General features: G+C 45.3%; 1 protein-coding gene across 1 annotated transcript in view; it reads right to left on the bottom strand.

The window, feature by feature from the left end:
• The window catches only part of LOC141117008 (putative N-acetylated-alpha-linked acidic dipeptidase), a 381,126-nt gene that overhangs the window by 9,237 nt on the left and 350,386 nt on the right, over positions 1-21,503 (bottom strand). The window contains exon 17 of the mRNA XM_073609573.1: positions 16,843-16,935. Coding sequence (XP_073465674.1) covers positions 16,843-16,935 — 93 coding nt within the window. The remainder of the gene's footprint in view (positions 1-16,842; positions 16,936-21,503) is intronic.

The following is a 21,503-nucleotide window of genomic DNA, read 5'->3' as shown; positions in this document are numbered from 1 at the left end:
CACTTTAACCTCCCTGGCGGTATGATTATTTTGGATTTTAGGTGCTGAAAGCGGTACAATTATTTTGCATGGAAATTTGGCATTTTATATTGTCCCCCAGGATCCTGCGATGTCCCCCCTGCTGTGTCTGCGGGCTCTGTCTCCTCCGAAACCTTTCTGTGCCAGGCTCCGTTCCCTGCAAGCGTCACGACGCACGGCAGCAAATTAAAAAAAAAGTAAAAATCATAACACATACAGTACAATTTGCTGCCGTGCGTCGTGACGCTTGCATAGAACGGAGCCTGGCACAGAGAGGTTTCGGAGGAGACAGAGCCCGCAGACACAGCAGGGGGGACATCGCAGGATCCTGGGGACAAGGTAAGTAACACCGCACCAGGATCCTGAAGTGCAATCCGGAGTGTGGCTCAGGGTTACCGCTAATGGTGCTGAAATTTAACCGTCAGGGAGGCTACAGGGGTTGTAAAGGAAATTTTTTTTTTTTTTAAAATAAAAAACATGTTATATTTACCTCCACTGTGCAGCTCGTTTTGCACAGAGTGGCCCCCGAATCTGGTCTTCTGGGGTCCCAAGGTGGCTGTCTCGGCTCCTCCCCGAAGAACTAACCACCTTCATGCGAGCTCTCTCGCATGGTGTTTAGTTCTTGTGGGCGGCTATAGCCACTCACTGTATCACTCGGCCCCGCACCCCAACGCTGCGTCATTGGATGTGATTGACAGCAGCGCAAGCCAATGTCACTGGCAGGGAAGGGGTTAACACTAGAGGGCAATCAAGGGGTTAACTGTGTTCCCTAGGTGTGTTCTAACTGTAGTAGGGATGGGACTGTCTAGGAGGAGAGAGAGATCGGTGCTCATACATAGTATGAACACACGATCTGTCTCCTCTCCCCTGAAAGAACCACACACAGATCCTGGTTCTCGCTCTGTCACGAGCGATCGCGGGTTCCATGTTGATGGGAACAAGGGCCTCATCCCCACAACCCATGCCTGGTGGTTGTGGGGGTCTGTGGGCAGGGGGCTTATCGGAATCTGGAAGCCCTCTTTAACAAGAAGGTCGCCAGATCCCGCCCCCCACCTTATGTGAATGGGCATCAGGTACAGTGTACCCCTACTCATTCACCAAAAAAAGTGTCAAAAAAGTCAAAATGACAGGAGACAGTTGTTTGACAATTTCTTTATTTAAAAAATAAAAAGTGTCCCACGATGTAAATCCATCTTCAATCACAGAGCCAACTAAAAAAAACCCCAACAAAAACAGAAAAACTCTGCCTCGACGGGAGGCGTCTGGAGCCTTTTCGCGCTGACAGCTCTTATATAGCCAAGGGCAGGGCCACCCGGTGACGTAACCGGGTGACCCTGCCCTTGGCTATATAAGAGCCATCATCACGAAAAAGCTGCAGTCGCTGGGACGCCTCCCATCGAGGCGGAGTTTTTCATTTATTTTTTCGGTCCGTGTCGGCACTGTGATTGAAGATGGATGGACATTGCGGGACACTTTATTTTTTAATAAAGGAATTGTCCAAAACTGTCTCCTGTCATTTTTAGTTTTTGACACTTTTTTGGTGAATAAATAGGGTACAATGTACAACATACCCATTCACATAAGGGGGGCCGGAATCTGGTAGCCCCCTTGTTAAAGGGGGCTTCCAGATTCTGATAAGCCCCCTGCCCGCAGACCTCCACAAGCATCAGGCAAGGGTTGTGGGGATGAGGCCCTTGTCCCCATCAACATGGGGACAAGGTGCTTTGGGGGGGGACCCAAAAGCACCCTCCCCATGTTGAGGGCATGTGGCTTGCTATGGTTCAGGAGGGGGGCGCTCTCTCGCCCCCCCTTTTCCTTCAGCCTGCCAGGTTGCGTGTTCGTATAAGGGTCTGCATAGATTTTGGGGGGGACCCCCACGCCATTTATTTTGGCACGGGGTTCCTCTTAAAAGCCATACCGGACCTGAAAAGCCTGGTCATTTTTTTTTGGTGCGGGGTTCTGCTTAATATCCATACCAGACCTGAAGGATATGTATATTGCCGGGATCTAACAATACATTACAGCCGCAAGCAATTTTAAATGACATTTTTTCCTTTAGAAATGTAATTTTTTTGCTCTAATTCATTACACTATGTACGGCCGCTATGTAAGCAGCCTTATATAGTGTGGGGCGTGGACTTAGCCCCCTGAGCCATGATTGGCCAAAGGCACCCTGCCTTTAGCCAATCATGGCTCTCACAGCAGAGCGCGTTGTGATTGACCAAAGCATGCAGGTCAGGTGCATGCTTTGGCCAATCAGCAGCCGTCAATGCACTGCGATCTCTCAGTACATTATGGGGCATTCCGTAGGTGCTTGAATTTCCCACGAACGCCCCATAATGTTTGGAATTCGGCGAACGGGCAAACACCCAAAGTTCGAGTCGTCAAACCAAGGGCTCATCCATACTTGTTACCATACCCTTGGATTTTTTTTATAACCTTAGGTCAGTGCTGCCCGCAGTCAGTGGATCACCCCAGTCTTTCCCCAACCATGTACTTCCATAGGTTGTGATGTAGGCTCCTCAAAGGAAACTCCTAAAAGCAGCCGGACATCACCATGGGCTTAGTAAAGGTGCGGTGATGTCAATTAAAATGTCATTTTCCTGCTATAGAAGTTAGAACATAAAGAAATGTTTTTGCATTTTGGCTGCCTATGAGGAGAGGGAAGTTTGGTGGAAAAGGGAGTTCAGCTTTAATTAATTCAATATAGTGCCCCATCTTTGGTATCAGTGGGAGGAATAGAGCTCCATCTTTGGTGCCAGGGGGAAGATTAGTGTTCCATCATTTATATGAATTGGAGGAATTATGCCCCATCATTGGTGTCACTGGAAGGAACAGGGCTCCATTACTGGTGTCAGTAGGAGGAATTCTGGCCCACTGTTGGTGCTAGGAGAAGGAATGGTGCCTTATCACCAGTGCCTTGTCAGTAGGGGGAATAGTGCCTTGTGGCTCGGATAAAAAGCAAAGGGCTACAGTTTGGAGACCACTGGGCTAGAGTAAATGAGTAGAGCATAATCACTTTCCAAAGTGAAGCCAAACATGCGAAAAGAAAAGAAAAACTGGATTTTGTTTGCACATAATTAGATTGCAAAAGTCAGCACAGATTCACCTTTCTCACTAAGCTTAGTGAAATATCCCTTTTGCAAAGTGAACCGCGACTACTCCTTTAGTAAATAAACCCCACTGTCCAATATATATTCAAATACACTAGTTCTCTCCAGGAGAATTGTTTGGATCTCGTACATATCCAGTTCTCAAACAAGTGATATAGATTTTCTGTGCCACAAAACCCTCCGGGGTCAATAGATCAGGCTTGGGGGCAACTGAAGATCCAGGGACCAAGGCAAATCTACTCACTGCCATCAATGTATGTAGAGTCTTAACTATAGGAAAATCTTGCATTTTCAGTTTTGTTATCCTCTTTTTTTCTTTATGGGGTAATTTCAACCATACACATTGCTTTATATCATGTAAACAATGTTCCTTTTTTTCTCTGCAGTCTGCCTTTTTGCTGCTGACATGTATTCAGCCATTATAATTGGCTACAATTACATTGTCGGAGACGGAGTATATATTTGTTTCATGGCACAGAATGATTCTCTATGGTGCAGTTAAAGCATAATGGAAAGACTGGAGTGCCATGCAACTGCTATTACTAATGATGATTCTTGTTTTCTGCACAGGAGAAAACACTGCTGGGTAAAAATAGATAAAGATTAGGGAAAAATACAAAGGAAGCAACAAAAACAGCTATGCTATTTAGCTAGCATGAAAAGCTTGAGGGGTAAATGAAAACCTGCGTTACCTAATAATGAAGGGCCTTTAGCAAGATTGATAGACATAAATACATACATAATACAAAGTATGACACAGTAACAATATACAATTTATTACAGCGGGGACATATATGAGAGAAAGTCCTTTGATTATCAGCTGTGTCAAATTCCTGTGCTTTCCGAAGCTGAATATATGGTTAAAATCAGATCCCAAGCCCCAGGGATATTTAATTTAGGGCCTATTTACTCTGATACATTAAAGTAACATGGGATAAAACAAATGGTTTACTTCACATTAATACAAACAACTTGAACACACGTTTGCAGTTCCATTCCAATACCCAGCACAGCCAAATCAGATGGAAAGCTAAAGTTATACACTGTAAGTAGGGATGAGCCGAACACCCCCCGGTTCGGTTCGCACCAGAACCTGCGAACGGACCGAAAATTCGCACGAACGTTAGAACCCCATTGACGTCTATGGGACTCGAACGTTCAAAATCAAAAGTGCTCATTTTAAAGGCTAATTTGCATGGTATTGTCCTAAAAAGGGTTTGGGGACCCGGGTCCTACCCCAGGGGACATGTATCAATGCAAAAAAAACTTTTAAAAACGGCCGTTTTTTGGGAGCAGTGATTTTAATGATGCTTAAAGTAAAAAAAAAAAAAAAAAAAGGTGAAATATTCCTTTAAATATCGTTCCTGGGCGGTGTCTATAGTATGCCTGTAAAGTGGCGCGTGTTTCCCGTGTTTAGAACAGTCCCTGCACCAAATGTCATTTTTAAAGGAAACAATCGCATTTAAAACTGCTTGCGGGTTTAATGTAATGTCCGGTCCTGGCAATATGGATGAAAATCAGTGAGACAAACGGCATGGGTACCCCCCAGTCCATTACCAGGCCCTTTGGGTCTTAAACCCCGCACCCAAATTAAAATAAGGAAAGGTGTGGGGCCACCAGGCCCTATATACTCTGAGCAGCAGTATACAGGCGGTGCAAACAAGACAGGGACTGTAGGTTTGTTGTTAAGTAGAATCTGTTTGTAATTTTGAACGGGTAAATTTTTAACGTGTTTAGCTCCAGCCAAAAAATCTTTTTTAAGCTTTTTGGAAAACATAGGGAAGGGTTATTACCCCTGTGACATTTGTTTTGCTGTCTTTCCTCCTCTTCAGAAGATTTCACCTCACTTTTTGTCCCAATGACAAATGTTTTTTGAAAATTTGGGTTTTTTTGTGGAACAAGGATTGGAAAGCATCAGTGGAAAGGAGAAATGTTTTTCCCATATTAACTCTTACAGTAGAGAATTTCCCTTCCTAGGGGTAGATTTCATCTCACTTCCTGTTGTCTCCTTCTGTTTGCAAGTAGGAGTCGTTTGTAAGTTAGATGTTTGAAAGTAGGGGCCTGCCCTATATAATCAGCAGAAATTTGGGCCTTAGGTGTTGTTGTGGCCACAACACTGTAAGCCCTCATAGGGCCCTGCTGTGAAATATTCGATCAAGAATTGTAATTACATGCCCCTGTTGAACAGGGGCAGAAAAATTGGGCCTTTGGTGGTGGTGGTGCTGGTGCCACAACACTGTAAGTCCTCGCTCGCTCTTGGTGGGTGCAGAAATGGGCCCTGCTGTGAAATATTAGATCAAGAATTGTAATTACATGCCCCTGTTGAACAGGGGCTGAAAAATTAGGCCTTAGGCACTGGTGCTGGTGCCACAACACTGCAACCCCTCACAGACACTCTAGTTGGAACGCAGGAACGAGCCCTGCTGCAAAGTATTGCATCAAAAATTGTAATTACATGCCCCTGTTAAACAGGGGCAGGAAAATTGGGCCTTAGGCACTGGTGCTGGTGCCACAACACTGCAATCTCTCACAGATACTCTAGTTGGAATGCTGAAATGAGCCCTGCTGCAAAGTATTGCATCAAAAATTGTAATTACACGCCCCTGTTAAACAGGGGCAGAAAAATTGGGCCTTAGGCACTGGTGCTGGTGCCACAACACTGCAACCCCTCACAGATATTCTAGTTGGAATGCTGAAATGAGCCCTGCTGCAAAGTATTGCATTAAAAATTGTAATTACACGCCCCTGTTAAACAAGGGCTGAAAAATTGGGCATTAGGCACTGGTGCTGGTGCCACAACACTGCAACCCCTCACAGATACTCTAGTTGGAATGCTGAAATGAGCCCTGCTGCAAAGTATTGCATCAAAAATTGTAATTACACGCCCCTGTTAAACAAGGGCTGAAAAATTGGGCCTTAGGCACTGGTGCTGGTGCCACAACACTGCAACCCCTCACAGATACTCTAGCTGTAACGCAGAAACGAGCCCTGCTGCAAAGTATTGCATCAAAAATTGTAATTACACGCCCCTGTTAAACAGGGGCTGAAAAATTGTGCCTTAGGCACTGGTGGTGGCGCCCAGAACCAAAAACGTTCTTACAAGCTATCAGCGTGATGATTGAGGAGGAAGAGGATAATTTCTCAGGGATAGTCACTCAGCATCAGTATAGGCAGTCTTTGAAGGGATCTGAGATTTCAAAAAAAATTATTCGGTTACATCAGCATCAGGTGCTTGGTAGCTGGTGGTGATCCAAGACTGATTCATTTTTATGAAGGTCAGTTGATCGACCGAGTCGGTGGACAGACGCACCCTGTGATCGGTTACAAAGCCTCCAGCCTCTGAATGTGCGTTCCGAAAGAACGTTGGATGCAGGACAGGCCAGTAGCTCAATTGTATACTGTGCAAGCTCTGGCCAGTGATCCATCCTCAAGACCCAGTAACCCAGAGGATTTTCGGTGGGAAAGGTGTCCAAGTCAGATCTTGCCCCTAGGTATTCCTGCACCATGTAAAACAGACGCTGGCGATGGTTGCTGGAACCGATCATACCTTGGGGCTGCGGACCAAAAAATTGTCTGAACGCATCGGTCAGACGGCCACCTTCTCCACCGCTCCTTCTTTGACTGCCCGAAGCCTCAGCAACACGTTGTCCAGAAACAGGAGTTTGTAACCTCCCAGTCTCTGGGAACGCGTTGCACAGACCTTTCTGCAAGGCCTCCCGAAGATGTTTCATCCTCTGCTCCCTCTGCGATGGCAAGATAAGGTCTGCAACCTTACCCTTGTAACGTGGATCAAGGAGGGTTGCCAGCCAGTATTGGTTCTTCTCCTTGATACCACGAATACGAGGATCCTTACGCAGGCTTTGCAGGATCAGGGAGGCCATGCAGCGTAGGTTTGCTGAGGCATTCAGTCCGGAGTCCTCTGGGTCACTAAGGACGACATGGTCCGCAGCCACCTCCTCCCAGCCATGTACAAGTCCATGTGTTTCTTGGGACTGATCCCTTAAAGACTGCTGCTGATGCTGAGTGCCAGGCTCCACCTCCATACTGACACAATCTTCCTCCTCCTCCTCCTCGTCATCTTCCTGTGTGATCGGCGGGCACGCAGGAACACTGTCTGGATAAAGGGGTCCTTGAGAGCTAAGGAAGTCCTCCTCTTCCTGCCTCTGTTCTGCCTCAAGTGCCCTGTCCATTATTCCACGCAGTGTGTGCTCCAACAGGTGGACAAGGGGGACAGTGTCACTGATGCATGCGCTGTCACTGCTCACCATCCTCGTGGCCTCCTCAAATGGTGACAGGACAGTGCATGCATCCCTGATCATGGCCCACTGGCGTGGGGAAAAAAAACAAGCTCCCCTGACCCTGTCCTGGTGCCATAGTCGCACAGGTACTCATTGATGGCCCTCTGCTGCGTGTGCAGCCGCTGCAGCATGGCCAACGTTGAGTTCCACCTGGTGGGCTACGCAAGTACGCAGGCCAAAAGATGCCATGCGGTGCTTGAGCTGGTGTGCTTGGGGGACAGGAGTCACACTGGGGCAGAGGTTCTGTCAGCTCTGCAGGGGCAGGTTCAGAGGTGGTTGACGCCACGCCAACTTAAGGCAGGAATGGTGGTTTGCGACAATGGCACCAACCTCCTCTCTGCCCTTCGACAGGGACAAATGACCCATGTGCCCTGTTTGGCTCACGTCCTTAACTTGGTGTTGCAGCGGTTCTTGGGCAGGTACCCGGGCTTACAGGATGTCCTGAGGCAGGCCAGGAAAGTCTGTGTGCATTTCCGCCGGTCATATAATGCCAGTGCTCGGCTGACGAACCTCCAAAAGGAGTTTAACCTGCCCAAGAACCGCCTAATCTGTGACATGCCCACCAGGTGGAACTCAACGTTGGCCATGCTGCAGCGGCTGCACACGCAGCAGATGGCCATCAATGAGTACCTGTGCGACTATGGCACCAGGACAGGGTCAGGGGAGCTTGTTTTTTTTCCCCACGCCAGTGGGCCATGATCAGGGATGCATGCACTGTCCTGTCACCATTTGAGGAGGCCACGAGGATGGTGAGCAGTGACAGCGCATGCATCAGTGACACTGTCCCCCTTGTCCACCTGTTGGAGCACACACTGCGTGGAATAATGGACAGGGCACTTGAGGCAGAACAGAGGCAGGAAGAGGAGGACTTCCTGGTACAATCTGACGTCGGTGTACCAAAAGCAGATTGCCCACAAGTACTTGACTGTGACACACCTAATTCTACACCTTCATTCCTCTCAGTGCAGGTCTCAGAGAGGACTGAAGGTATAGTGGGGTTGGAGATCTCAGCTGATGAGGAGCAAGGAGAGGTCCTCTTTGTTCTTTGGTGTGGGTCTTTTAGAAACGCTTGCCAACGAACTGCATGGCAGGTCAACATATGTCTGGTCAAGCATGTGGTACCCAAGCGGGAGATGTTTTGGCCACGCGAGATACGCTTGAGACATATGTTGCAAATAGCAGCGGTGCGATCTGATGCACTCGTCTCAAAAAAGCCCACACCAAAGAACTTTTTGAATAACGCGCAGAGACTGCAGCGCCCTGCACATGTGGAGCTTTGGGGTGTGATGCAGTCAATGTGCTGCCCTTAGGCTGGCCCCTGGAGGGCATCCTGCCTCATTGGTGATGTGCCGCCTCCTCCTCCTCCTCCTCTTCCTCTCTCCTATCAGGCACCCACGTTGAGTCAGTGACCTCATCATCCCCTCCCTCCTCATCACTGGAGTAAACCTGGCAGTATGCTGCAGCAGGGGGAGCATGACTGCCAGATTGCTGTCCTTCTTGGGCACCCCCTCTGTCCGTGCTCATGTTACTGCCTTCATCGAGCTCAGTATCATCATCAGAGCCTTCCAAACGCTGGGCATCCTCCTGGAGCATGTACCCAACACTGTGGTCAAACAGTTCGAGGGACTCCACAGGAGGACATGGTGGGGCTAGGGAAGGAGTCACTGATGACATTGAGCCGAGGGAAGAGGCCGCTGCTTTGCCAGACAAAGTACCCTGGGCATGGGTGAGAGAGGATGAGGAGGATGAGGACGGCTTGGTCATCCACTCGACCAAGTCTTCCACATGTTGCGGCTCAACACGGCCAGCTGCCGAAAAAATGGCCAAGCGTGTCCCACGGCCACGTGCTGATGAGGATGCACCGTCTCCACAACCAGCACTAGACACAGAGCCTGCTTGCCCTCTCTTATTGGCTTGTGACTGTCTGCCTCTCCTTCTTGGCCTTCCAGACATACTAATGGCCTGTAGCTGCACTAAGCTGGGATATATATATATATAATGTACTGATACTGCAGCTAGCAAAATCAACTGCCTGCCTGTAGTATGAGAACACCACCAACCTTCTACAGTTAGCTTTAGCTGAACACTGTGCAGAGCTCGCAAAAAACTAACTTGTAGCTTTTTTTAGCTGCCTGCGGTAGTGATAGGATCAGGAAAACACCACCAACCTTCTACAGGTAGCTTTAGGTGAACACTGTGCAGAGCTCGCAAAAAAATAACTTGTAGGTTTAGCTGAACACTGTGAGGTGGACGCACCACACTAACTTGTAGTTGTAGCTGAACACTGTGAGCAGGACGCACAGCACTAACTTGTAGTTTTAGCAGAACACTGTGAGCAGGACGCACTGCACTAACTTGTAGCTTTAGATGAACACTGTGCAGAGGTCTCACTACACCAACTTGTAGGTTTAGCTGAACACTGTGATCAGGACGCACTGCACTAACTGTAAATAGTCTAGTTGCCTGACTGTGCTACTAATAGGATCAAAAGAACACCAGCAATTTTATTCAGGTAGCTGTAAATACTGTAACAAGACAAGCCTGCCTGTCAGTAAGAAGATAACAGGAACAGATCTAGCTGAACACTGTGAGCAGGACGCACTGCACTAACTTGTAGCTTTAGATGAACACTGTGCAGATGTCTCACCCCACTAACTTGTAGGTTTAGCTGAACACTGTGAGCAGGACGCACCCCACTAACTTGTAGTTTTAGCTGAACACTGTGAGCAGGACGCACCGCACTAACTTGTAGGTTTAGCTGAACACTGTGAGGTGGACGCACCACACTAACTTGTAGGTTTAGCTGAACACTGTCAGCAGGACGCACTGCACTAACTGTAAATAGTCTAGCTGCCTGACTGTGGTACTAATAGGATCAAAAGAACACCAGTAATTTTCTTCAGGTAGCTGTATATACTGTAACAAGACAGGCCTGCCTGTCAGTAAGAAGATAACAGGAACGGATCTAGCTGAACACTGTGAGCAGGACGCACTGCACTAACTGTAAATAGTCTAGCTGCCTGACTATGGTACTAATAGGATCAAAAGAACACCAGTAATTTTTTTCAGGTAGCTGTATATACTGTAACAAGACAAGCCTGCCTGTCAGTAGGAAGATAACAGGAACGGATCTAGCTGAACACTGTGAGCAGGACGCACTGCACTAACTGTAAATAGTCTAGCTGCCTGACTGTGGTACTAATAGGATCAAAAGAACACCAGCAATTTTCTTCAGGTAGCTGTAAATACTGTAACAAGACAAGCCTGCCTGTCAGTAGGAAGATAACAGGAACGGATCTAGCTAAACTGAATACAGTGTATATATATATATATATATATATATATATATATATATATGCAACACCTGGGATGCATATATATACACAATACACTGTAAGTGCAGCTAAACTGACTGACTGTTCTGCCTAATCGATCTAACTCAAATCAAATGACACTGTATCTCTGTCTATCTCTTTCAACGCCAGAACACACACTACACAGGGCCGCCGTGCAGGCGGCCTTATATAGTGTGGGGCGTGTACTAAATCCCCTGAGCCATAATTGGCCAAAGCCTCCTTGGCTTTGGCCAATTACGGCTCTCTGTTCAGACGGCGCTGTGATTGGCCAAGCATGCGGGTCATAGTGCATGCTTGGCCAATCATCAGCCAGCAATGCACTGTGATGCCGCAGTGAATTATGGGCCGTGACGCGCCACACGAATTTGGCACGAACGGCCCATATCGTTCACAATTCGCCGAACGATCGAACAGAAGATGCTCGAGTCGAACATGGGTTCGATTCGAACACGAAGCTCATCCCTAACTGTAAGAGGTTAATTTACTAAAATTGGAGAGTGCAGAATTTGGTGCAGCTGTGTATGGTAGCCAATCAGCCTCTAACTTAAGTTTGTTCAGTTAAAGGGGTTGTAAAGGTTCACGTTTTTTCACCTTAATGCATCATATGCATTAAGGTGAAAAAACATCCGACAATGCCGGCCCCCCCGTTTTACTAACCCGACCCCTCGAAAGTCCCGCGCTCGCTTCCGACATCCTCTTCGCTGCTTAGCCTGGCCGCTGATTGGCTAGAGTGGATGGATTGAAAGCAGCGCAGCCATTGGCTTGCGCTGCTGTCAATCACATCCAATGATGCGCCGCGCCGATGTGGAGCAGAGTGATACAGTCGGCAGCTATAGCCGCCGGCTGTATCATGGGAGCGCGCCTGCAAGAACTAAACACCATGCGAGAGAGCTCGCATGAAGATGTTTAGTTCTTGTCAGGAGGAGCCGAGATAGCTGCCGAGGGACCCCAGAAGACCAGGTTCGGGGCCACTCTGTGCAAAATGAGCTGCACAGTGGAGGTAAGTATAACATGTTTGTTATTTAAAAAAAAAAAAATACCTTTACAACCCCTTTAAGCTTTGACAAAAAAAAAAAAAAAACGCACCGGATTTTGCACTCTCCAGTTTTAGTAAATCAACTGTGAGCCAATCAGACTCTGTTGCACTACACAGTGCTGTTACTTACATTTTATTTCAGGCACTGGGAGCCAATGGAAGCTGTTTGGACGGCTTAAAGGAGAAGCAGCAAGGTCAGAAGAGTGTTGAGGAGGATCCTTCATAGTTGAAACAGCAGGTAGGTGCAGATGCCAAGCCATTCTGAATATGCAGTTCTGTAGTGGAATCTAACCCACCGGACTGAGTTAACAGAATTATGCCGAGTACACATGATCGGATTTTTCGACAACAAAACCAAAGATTTTTGTTTGAAGGATGTTGGATCAAACTTGTTTTGCATACACACGATCACACAAATGTTGGCCAAAAATTCCAAACGTGGGAACGTGGTGACATACAAGACGTACGACTAGCCGAGAAAAAGGAAGTTCAATAGCCAGTGCGGCTCCATCTGCTTGATTCAGAGCATGTGTGAACTTTTGTGCGTCGGACTTGTGTACACACGATCGGACTTTCCGACAAGTTTTGTTGGCGGAAAATTTCAGAACCTGCTCTCAAACATTTGTTGGCGGAAATTCCAACAGCAAATGTTCGATGGAGCATACACATGGTCGGACTTTCCGACAACAAGCTCACATCGAACATTTCCCGTCGGAAAATCCGACCATGTGTACGCAGCATTACAAGTACTTTTTCAGCCAATCGATGCCGAAAAGGCTTTTGATAGAGTGGACTGGGGGTTTATGTTTGAAACACTGCAGCATTTGGGAGTTGGTGAGAGTATGATGAGATGGATTGCCTCCCTATATCAGCATCCAAGAGCCAGGATTAGAGTGAATGGAACCCTGTCTTCTCCCCTTGAATTATTTAACGGGACAAGGCAGGGTTGCCCCCTGTCCCCAATCTTATTTATAATAACTTTAGAACTCCTATTGGCAGCGTCCTGCAAGAACCCAGATATTAGGTGTATTTGGGTGGGAGAAAGGGAATACAAGGTAGCGGCATTTGCAGACGACCTGCTTTGCTACATCTCTAGCCCCAGAACAACAATCCCCATCGCGCTTGAGGAGTTCAAGCGATATGGGGAACTTACAAATTTCAAAATAAATATGATTAAATCTGAACTTCTAAATATAACACTCCAGATGGGAGAGCAGAGGGCAATCCAACCCAAGTTCCTTTTTAATTGGCGCAGGAAGGAGTTGGGATATTTGGGCATAAAATTGACATCAAATCCGAATGATCTGTTTAAAGCTAATTATATCACTCTGCTTAATAAGACTAAGGATCAATTGAACTTGATGAAGTATCGAACTTTGTCGTGGATTGGCAGGATAAACGCAGTCAAAATGTTTGTCCTGCCAATGCTGATTTATACTTTTTCAATGATACCAATCGCACTCCCCCCCGACTTCTTTAGAAAATTACAATCCATGGTATTGAGGTATATCTGGGCATATAAACGCCCTAGGATAGCGTACGATATTATGACTAGGGAAAAAAGACAGGGAGTACTGGGAGCTCCAGATTTTAAAAAGTACTATGAAGCAATTTCTATCTCTAGAATTGTAGATTGGTTGCACGATAAAAAAAGAAAAAAGCTGGGTGAATATAGAAATAGCACAAAGCGGGGTAGATCTAGAAAAGATAATATGGATTCCGCCACAATTTCGCGAGTTAGGACACAGCACTAATTTTTTGACGAGGAACACATTTAGGATTTGGGATAGATTAAGTAAGAGATTCCAATGGGATTACAATTCACCGCTTATATCACTTATTAACACTAATTACTTTAAAGCAGGGAAGGAGGAACACTTATATTTCACAAGGTGGGCAAAAAAAGATGTAATACAACTGCAGGATGTGAGGAGGGGTAATAGATTTTACACGTATACAGAAATCACGAGGGAATGGGGAAACAAACCACTGGACAAATGGAGGTGTGCTCAGATACAGCACTTTATATATTCTCTCCCACAACCACTGAGGGGAAGGGGCCAACTTAGAGCAATAGAAAAAAAAAGTTCCCCCTTGAGCACAACTGATAGTATATCTAAAATCTACAAAATACTTAGGGACGAAGCAAACAATGGGCTGCCCACTTACCTGGATAAGTGGGAAAGAGAAATAGGGCCCCTGAGAGACGAGGAACACAGGCTTAAGATATTAAAAATGGTTTATCTATCGGCAAGAGACACCCAGACGCACAAAATGAGTTACAAATTAATAGCAAGGTGGTGCGTCACCCCCCAAAAGGCGCATGAATATAGGACAGAGAACCTTCCTACCTGTTGGAGGGGGAGCGGGGCCGTGGGAACTTTTGCGCATTTATGGTGGGACTGCCCCAAAATCTATATCTTCTGGGGAGAAATTACACAGATTATGGGAGAACGGATTAAAAAAAGTCCATGGACGTGTCTGTTTCATGACACAGAAATGAAAGCACCCCAATATAGTAGGTCATTCGTTCCGTTTCTTCTGAATGCTGCTAAAGCTCTAATGCCATGTTTCTGGAAAGCCTCGGAAGCTCCAAGTTTGAAAGGATGGGTAATAAGGGTGGAGTGGGTGAGATCTATGGAGGAGTCAATACACTTAATAGAAGGTTCACAGAAGAAACACCTTAAGACATAGCAGAAATGGCTCGAATTTAGGAAAACGGAGAAGAGTCTATTACTGACGGAGACATAGAGGCATGTCGGTGTATTAGGAAAGGGAGAGGGAGATTGGAGGCGGGGGTTTTTTTTTTTTTTTTGCAGGGGGGGATGTGGGCGGGAAGGGTAAATGTGTGTATTTTTTGCTTCTTAAGGTTTGTAATGAGCTTAGAATTCCCCTGATGGAAATATGTATTTTTGTATTGCTATAAAATAAAATAAAGAATATATAAAAAAACAAGTACTTTTTCAGCTAAAACAGTTCAAATGTGTAATTCAACTGTATATCTAGCTATTTAAAATTGCAAATAATGGCAATGGAAACAAGGCAGAAACTCTGACCTTACACAAAATAAGTAATTTTTTCTCCTTTTTTACCACTTATGACTCATTCACAAAAGCAGTTGAGGGGCGGTAAAACCCCATGGTTAAAGTAATATTAAAGGCTTTCTTTTTTTTTTTAAACAACAAACATCTCATACTCACCTGCTCTGTCCAGTGGTTTTGCATAGAGCAGCCCGCATCCTCCTCTTCTTGGGTCCTGAGCTGCAGCTCTGCATGTCCCATCATACACAGAGCCATGACTCGGCCCCACCCCCTCTCTCTCCTCATTGGCTCACTGGCACATTGCTGGATCGAGATGGGGCTCAGGTATGTATTAGGGGGGGGGGGGGGGCTGCTGCACACAGGTTTTTCACCTTTATGCATTGAATACATGAAGGTAAAAAAACTTGAGCCTTTAGAACCATCTTAAGCCACATTCTTACGGCCGCCAAATCACTACCTCTTTATTTGCTGAGGCAGTGGACAAGGGTTGTACATGCCATGGCTGCGAAGCAAAGCAGGAAATTTACCCCTGGCGTTCTTAGTGGGCGTAGCGCCAGCTGAGCTCTACCCATTAAATTGAATGGGGCTGTTCTGCAAACACCCCACAACCATGTGCAGCATGCTAGTGTGGGGTTCAAGGGGTTAAAAGAGGCAGTGAGGAGGTGATACAATGCCTCCTTGCCACCTGTCAAATGCACACTGCATTTGGATCGCTCTTCAGAGACCAAAGCAAGTGTGAATGAGTCCTAACTGGGAGAGAATAAAGGTGGAGGTGAAAGCCTGTAGGTCGGCAAAAGTCATCTGTTACTAACAGTTTTTCAAGGGCTTTATTAAATGTGATTACTAATGGCTATTAATGCCATTACTACTGCATTTTACTCTCACAGGAAAATGTGCCTTATTATACATTATCGGTCAATGAATATAGTCACCTTCCAGAGTAGTATTCAGTTGTACCTGTATGAAAAGCATGCCAAAAAGAGTAGTAAGCTTATACTCACATTCATAAGATTGATGGATACCTGTCCTAGGGTCAGGCAACCTACAGTATTTTAGCACAGTGACCACACTATTCAGAGTGTGGGAGGTCACTTTCGATGTTCAGTTGGGTTGTCCGGAGATTCTTGCACTGCGCTAGGCTTGGATCAGGTGACCAATTGTAAAGAGGAAGAGGCCCCAAAAAGGAACCAGTGTGTGGTCATCACATGCGTGACTCCGAAACGTTGATGCTTTCTTCTTCTTCTTTCGATCCATGGAGTGCTGGCAAATATCTCCATTATGGTCAGTAGAGGCACCCATGAAATAAAAGGATGCTTCCAAGTGGATTCTTCAGGAAGGACAGTATTTGTTGATCGTAAAAACAGATTTTACTAAACTTCTACAGGAGCTTCCTCCTTCCTACAGATTGACATCTTTCTCCAAATAGTACATGGATTCAGTGCAACACATAAATCATCATTTATGACTTGTGGCACTGGACACATGGAGTCAAGCAGGTGTGTGCAGCAGCTTCATTGTTCTCAGTCTTGTTCGCAGTTAGTGCAGAAAAATGTAAATGTAGCAATATTTTATTTACCTGGGCCTGCGATGACAGTTCAGGTAATACAGGGATAAGAAGGAAAGTGGGTACATTTGCAACGTTACCTGATATTCCTGGATATACAGAAATAGATTATGTGATTTAGAAGTATTGCTTACTTTAATATAATTTTTGTTTGACAAACATTTGATTGCTGTTTTTTTAAAGCTTTTTGGAAACTAGAAGAGAAATACGGTATATACCCTGGTCCCATTTACTGTGATTACCACCAATCACTCTGATGGAATTCAGTACAATTTAGCCAGAAAAGCAGAGCTATAAACTGTGTAATCATCCAGTCACTTCAAGCTTACAGTGAAGGGCAGAATCTCTATACATATGGAATAATATGCTGCAGATTTTTTTAATACATTTTTAAAAAAATGATCAAACCAAATTACCTGTAGTTTAAGCTGCCGCCTACTCCAAAAGGATCAAGAAATGCTCTTTCAATTTGCATTAGTTGATCATTAATTTTTCTCACCTCCAGTGGACTGGAAATTAAAAGAAAACATAAAATATTACTTTATAGGTTCCTATCTGTTTAAAATCCATTTGTTTCATAATACAATTCTTATGTTGGTGGGAGTCCAACAATGGTAATGAAAAAAGTACATAACACTGACAGTTATGGTGCCCAAACATGTCAAATTGGAGTTTATACATTGTACCTAATTGTCAAAGGGTAGCTGTGGATAACTATCCAGGTCAAATGAATCTTAAATTAGGGGCATATTTAATTTTTTTTTTCACCCAAGATGCACATAACTTTCACCCAAGATTTTCAGATTTTACTAAATGGACTTAATTGGAAAGGCCTGTCGCTCCTGGGTGAAAGTTGTGCAGATCTTGTTGGAAAACATTTATAAATAGACCTTTTGATGTCCTTTGCACCTTATACAGGTGTGTGGGGGGATGGGGTGCTGACATATATACAGGTGTGGGGGGGGCTGACATATATACGGGGGGTGGGGGGGCGCTGACATATATACAGGTGTGTGGGGGGGTGCTGACATATATACAGGTGTGTGGGAGCGCTGACATATATATGGGGGTGGGGGCTGACATATATACAGGTGTGTGGGGGGGCGCTGATATATACAGGTGTGTGGGGGTGGGGCGCTGACATATAATACAGGTGTGAGGGGGGCTGACATATATACGGGGGGATGGGGGCTGACATATATACAGGTGTGTGTGGGGGGGCGCTGACATATATACAGGTGTGTGGGAGCACTGACATATATACGGGGGTGGGGGCTGACATATATACAGGTGTGTGGGGGGGGGGCGCTGACATATATACAGGTGTGTGCGGGGGGTGCTGACATATATACAGGTGTGTGGGAGCGCTGACATATATACGGGGGTGGGGGCTGACATATATACAGGTGTGTGGGGGGGGCGCTGACATATATACAGGTGTGTGGGGGGTTGGGGCGCTGACATATAATACAGGTGTGAGGGGGGCTGACATATATACGGGGGGATGGGGGCTGACATATATACAGGTGTGTGTGGGGGGGCGCTGACATATATACAGGTGTGTGGGCGGGCGCTGACATATATACAGGTGTGTGGGGGGGCGCTGACATATATACAGGTGTGTGGGAGCACTGACATATATACGGGGTTGGGGGCTGACATATATACAGGTGTGTGGGGGGGTGGGGCGCTGACATATATACAGGTGTGTGGGGGCATTGACATATATATACAGGTGTGTGGGGGCACTGACATATATATACAGGTGTGTGGGGGCACTGACATATATATACAGGTGTGAGGGGGGCTGACATATATACGGGAGGATGGGGGCTGACATATATACAGGTGTGTGGGGGGGGCGCTGACATATATACAGGTGTGTTGGGGTGGGGCGCTGACATATAATACAGGTGTGAGGGGGGCTGACATATATACGGGGGTATGGGGGTTGACATATATACAGGTGTGTGTGGGGGGGCGCTGACATATATACAGGTGTGTGGGGGGGCGCTGACATATATACAGGTGTGTGGGGGGCGCTGACATATATACAGGTATGTGGGAGCACTGACATATATACGGGGGTGGGGGCTGACATATATACAGGTGTGTGGGGGGGTGGGGCGCTGACATATATACAGGTGTGTGGGGGCATTGACATATATATACAGGTGTGTGGGGGCACTGACATATATATACAGGTGTGTGGGGGCACTGACATATATATACAGGTGTGAGGGGGGGCTGACATATATACGGGAGGATGGGGGCTGACATATATACAGGTGTGTGTGGGGGGGTGGGGCGCTGACATATATACAGGTGCAGGGGGGCTGACATATATACAGGATTCCGGGGAGGGCTGAGTGCGTACAGGTGAGGTGGCCGGTGTGCGGATTCAGTAGGATGGCCCGTGGGCAAGCCCTGGGAAATGTTGGCGGTCAGGCTCGGCGAGGGGGGGGCAGGCAGGCCTAAAGCTGAGTAAGGGGCCCAAAAATGTCTGATGGCTGCCCTGAATATACCAGTGTTCTGTAGTGACTTGTAGCTTACAGATGCCAGCTAAGATTACTGCCATATATCTTTGATCATAAGCAGTGCAGTAGGATGATATAGAAATGATCATACAGCAACTGTGAGGTCTGAGAGTGAGGCCCTGTGACTGCCCTGTGTGACAACCCTACCCATTTCCTTCTGATATTTCTTTAACAGTGCCTAGACACTCTGCAAAGAGAGCACTGGGTACTTTTGGCCAGTTAGGTGAATGCAATCACATGGCCCGTTCACGATAAGGTCCATTTCCTGCGCACTATACAAAGTGTGCCATGGTATTGCAACTAGTTGGTGGCAGTGTTGCCAACCTACCAGATTGAAATTTACTGACATGACACACAAAATTTACTGGCACAGCCAAGTTTTTACTGACATTTACAACATTACAGTTTTAAGTGCAAATTTCTGTATTTAGGCTACAAACAAGTGCACTACGCAAATAGCAATGTGATTTAAAGTAGATATTAAGGCAAAAAAACATATTTCGTATTTTATTTTTCATTTAGTATGCCATATTTTTTACTGCCAACCTTTTCCTGTCACTGGCAATTACTGGCAGGAGAAAAGTGCCCATTTTTTACTGGCGGTTGGCAACACTAACTGTGAAATACCTAAAATGGGGCCTTTTGTTTATTTTAAAATGTTTGAAGATATATAATGTAGGTTTGTACTTTAAAATGATTCATTTGTTGGCCTGCATGGATTATTTTTTTGGTATGTACAGTTGACGTTGAATGCCCTTTGTACAGCCATCCTAATTTCCTGATGGACAATGTTTTATAGAAGCATGTAGCCAACATATCAAGGTCCATCTTAGTGGCGTTCCTGCCATAACCTCCTCTCCTCACTGATTATTTTGCTGCTCCTCTCTCTGTGTTGAAAACTCACAAACAGAAGTCCATTAGGCTGATTTAAGTTTTTTAATCATTTTTAATTTTGGTATGTACAGACTTGCTTTGATTTGAGTGGGAGACACGGATGGTGTGTATAGTGCTATGGTGACTAGAATAATCTTTTCATATGATTTACTCATTTCGAGTCCAGACTCTGTTTGTTTTTGGAGTAACAGCGTTGTTGTTTTTAGTGATGGGTGGAGGTGTATGGGTGGTGTTCACACATGTCCAGCTGCCGCTTGCAGTCTGGAGCGCTTGGTTCAGGTAGGATTCACGTGCGGATTTTTACCTGAATTTGCATCTGAACTGGACCCAAAAATGCACAGGACCCTTTTTCAAACAGCACCGCAGCTGCCCCGGACATGTGTGAAAGCCGTTCACATTCACATGTTATGCGAATTGGATACGGTTAAAAAAGCATTTAATTCGCATATATGTGAACCCAGCCTTTATTGAATTTTTGCTGTGTTTATTTTTTCAAATTGATAAAAGTCCAAAATAAAACCATTACCATTTGGGGTTGCACTTTATACCTACATTTCCCAGGGTCTTTTCCCCCTCCTGATATGTTAACTATTTCTGTCCAACTGGACCTTGCGGAAAACATATATGTAAAACCCTAGTCTTCTCTCTTTGATAAAGGCACATGCTGAACTTACCTTATTCATTTATATCTAATTTATTGGCTAGATTCTATCACTAACCCTAATATGTCAAAATAAGTAATTGTATGATTTTACATCACATGACTAGGGAAAATTATTAAATACTCCTTTCCGCTATATACTGTCCCTCCCTAGTGTTCTGTCCTGGTTATGCAAAATCTTTACTAGGTAAAATCTACATTTATTTTCAGACAATATTACAAGGACTGAGATTCTGTAGCTTGTGCAGATACTTGGCAATGGTTCCTAACAATATCATAGCTAATAATAACTGTTCAAATAAAAGAGAAATAAAACAACAGCCACTGTACCAACTCCACCTTTCTGTACAGCCATAACTAAGGATCGTGATGGATTCTAATTGAGATTATTTGAGTGGCATCTTGCAGCACAAAATTTTCACCCCTGAAGTTGGCATGGCACATCTGGTATGTATTCAGATAAGAAAAAGTAGATGTTTTTTAATCCATTAATTTTGGAAATATAGTTTTTATTTTAAAAAGTTTTTCATCAGGTGATAACTAATAAAGGACATATCTACTCCAAAGTTATATCTTAATTATAGGGTTTGAGTTCTGGATTGTTCCAACCTTTGGAGTTTTAACTCTTCCTGCTGCATTATTCATAGCTGATAAAATGATTAAAAATCCTACAGGGGGAGGTGAAAACCCTAAAAATGGACATGACAGGGGTATGAATACTTTTTCAAGACACTGTATATGTAGTGTGGGATGAGGGGCATTGGTGTTTGTACTGTCTGATGTTCATTTGCCATTGAAAAGTATGTCTGTTACTCCAAAATACAAAGCAGGTGCACGGGTAATTTGAGTTTGAGTTTTTTGAAGACTGAATGTCACTGCACCGCACCAAGGTGCATACATGTATTTTAATATGTTGCAGCAATGGGTGTGGTAACATGTGCGTTGCTGCAGTGCAACAGTGGGAATCCAGAGTAAACAATATTAA

This window comes from Aquarana catesbeiana, linkage group LG13 (genome assembly GCF_042186555.1).
Source record: "Aquarana catesbeiana isolate 2022-GZ linkage group LG13, ASM4218655v1, whole genome shotgun sequence".
In the NCBI taxonomy this organism is placed as follows: Eukaryota; Metazoa; Chordata; class Amphibia; order Anura; family Ranidae; genus Aquarana; species Aquarana catesbeiana.
This window is presented reverse-complemented; position numbering and strand designations above follow the sequence as displayed.